The 2,073-nt window shown below is 59.2% G+C and overlaps 1 protein-coding gene across 1 annotated transcript in view; it reads left to right on the plus strand.

Annotated features, from left to right (window-relative positions):
• TBC1D10B (TBC1 domain family member 10B) overlaps positions 1 to 2,073 on the plus strand; it is a 9,212-nt gene that overhangs the window by 4,323 nt on the left and 2,816 nt on the right. The window contains exons 5-7 of the mRNA XM_024216778.3: positions 97 to 211; positions 1,286 to 1,351; positions 1,668 to 1,857. Of these exons, the coding sequence (XP_024072546.1) occupies positions 97 to 211; positions 1,286 to 1,351; positions 1,668 to 1,857 (371 nt within the window). The remainder of the gene's footprint in view (positions 1 to 96; positions 212 to 1,285; positions 1,352 to 1,667; positions 1,858 to 2,073) is intronic.

The raw sequence follows: 2,073 nt of genomic DNA on the forward strand, positions 1-2,073 counted from the left end.
CCTGAGCCAGCCAGTCCCGCCCTGGGGCTGGAGCCAGCGCCCCCTAGGGGCAAGGCCCCTCCATGTGTCTAACCCCCGTCCCTTTCCTGCCCACAGGCAGCAGGACTTGTACCGCATCCTAAAGGCCTACACCATTTACCGGCCCGACGAAGGGTACTGCCAGGCCCAGGCCCCCGTGGCTGCAGTCCTGCTGATGCACATGCCCGCTGAGGTACGAGCACCCCGCTAGCGCCCCCTGTGGCTGAGCGAGAGCCCCACCTTCCTTTGGGAAAGCCCCAGCGTGGCGCCTCCCCCGATCTGCTCTTGCTTCTTACATGTCTGGCTGGTTTTACCTCCGGGCACTTCTTGATTTGGGGCTGGGAGCCAGGACTCCTGGGTTCTATCCCAGCTGTGAGAGAGGAGTGGGTTAGAGAAGTGGGGACTGGGAGCCAGGAGTCCTGGGTTCTCTCCCCGGCTCTGGGAGAGGAGTGGGGTCTAGTGGTTAGAGCTGGGGAGGCCGAGGGCCAGGACTCCTGGGTTCTGTCCCCTCCTCTGGGCAATACCCCTCCCATCTGACATAGCGTCTGTGCATTTTGTCCGTCTGTCCATGTCTCTATTGCATGATTGTGTTTTATGTGTCTGTTTTCCGGCTCCTGTTTCTTCCTCTCTCTCTCTCCAGCCCGAAGCGTTGTCTGTTGCTCTGTCCATCCCAGTCTGGTCAGTCTGTCCGTTGCGTGCATCTTCGTTCCCCTGTCACACATGTTGGGGGTTTTCCCCCTTCTTCCACCATTCCTGCGTTGTCTGACTCTGGCTGTGGGTGTGCCTGGGCGCGTCTGCACTGCAAAAACCTCAGTGTGTGTGTTAACCCACAGGAGCTAGCTGGGGTTAAAATACCAGTAACGCCGCACCTGCTGTTTCCATCTGAGTTAGCTACTGTGGGTTAGGAACACGCCTTTGTGTGTGTAGACATCTCCTAGGTGTGTGTCTGGGTCTCCTCTCTGGGGGGTGTCTGAGACCTGGTCTACACCTCAAACTTCGAGTGACCTAGCTGTGTCACTCCGGGCTGGGAAAATCTCGCTCTGAGCACCACAGTGAGGTGGACCTAAGCCCCAGGGTAGACGTGGTTCGGACGACACCACGTGGAGGGGAGAAACCCCGTGTGTGGACGTAGGACACCATAGTGGTACCGCTGTAGCACAGATATGCCCTGGGGCTGGAGCCTCTCTCTCTGGTGTCCGTTGCGTCTCTTGGTCTCTAGGTGTCTGTCTGTCTGTCTGATGTCTCTCCCTTCTCTCCGTCCCCGCAGCAAGCCTTCTGGTGCTTGGTGCAGATCTGTGAGAAGTACCTGCCAGGTTATTACAGCGCCGGGCTGGTGAGTAGCACCCCTGCTGGTGGAGCAGGGCAGGGCGGTCTCGGGCTGGGGTCGGCCTCCCCCTCTCTGGGAGGGGGATTCTGCCGAGTGATCACTGGTGGAGAGGGGTGTGTTGGTGTTGGGGGATGGGGACAGGGAGGAGCGTATGGGGAAGGGGGGGGTTGATGGCAGCGAATGGGGAGCCTTGTGGGGGAGAGCAGTGAGGAATGGGGTTGCAGGGGGAGTGTTGGGGGATGGGGGGACAGAGGAGGGTGTTTGGGGATGGGGTGGGACAGCAGGTGGGGCGGGGGCTGATGTGTTCCCCTCCCCCTGGCAGGAAGCCATCCAGCTGGATGGAGAGATCTTCTTTGCCCTGCTGCGCCGGGCATCCCCCATGGCCTATCGGCACCTAAAGAAATACAAGATCGACCCCATCCTCTACATGACAGAGTGGTTCATGTGTATCTTCTCCCGCACCCTGCCCTGGGCTTCTGTGCTGCGCGTCTGGGATATGTTCTTCTGCGAGGGTGAGATGTTCCCACATTCTGTATGTCTGTCCAGCCCTCTGTATGAGTGTCACTTCCAGCAAAATCCATCAGCCCAATTCAGTCCAACCCAGCCAATCAAACCAAACCAACCCTCCAACTCAGTCCATCGTCCCATCCCAACCCATTCTCCATCCATCCGACCAACCCAACCATCCATCATCCCATCCCAACCAGCCAGCCATCCATCCGACCACC

The sequence above is a fragment of the Terrapene carolina genome, unplaced genomic scaffold (genome assembly GCF_002925995.2).
Source record: "Terrapene carolina triunguis isolate 2854851 unplaced genomic scaffold, T_m_triunguis-2.0 Scaffold423, whole genome shotgun sequence".
Lineage (NCBI taxonomy): Eukaryota > Metazoa > Chordata > Testudines > Emydidae > Terrapene > Terrapene triunguis.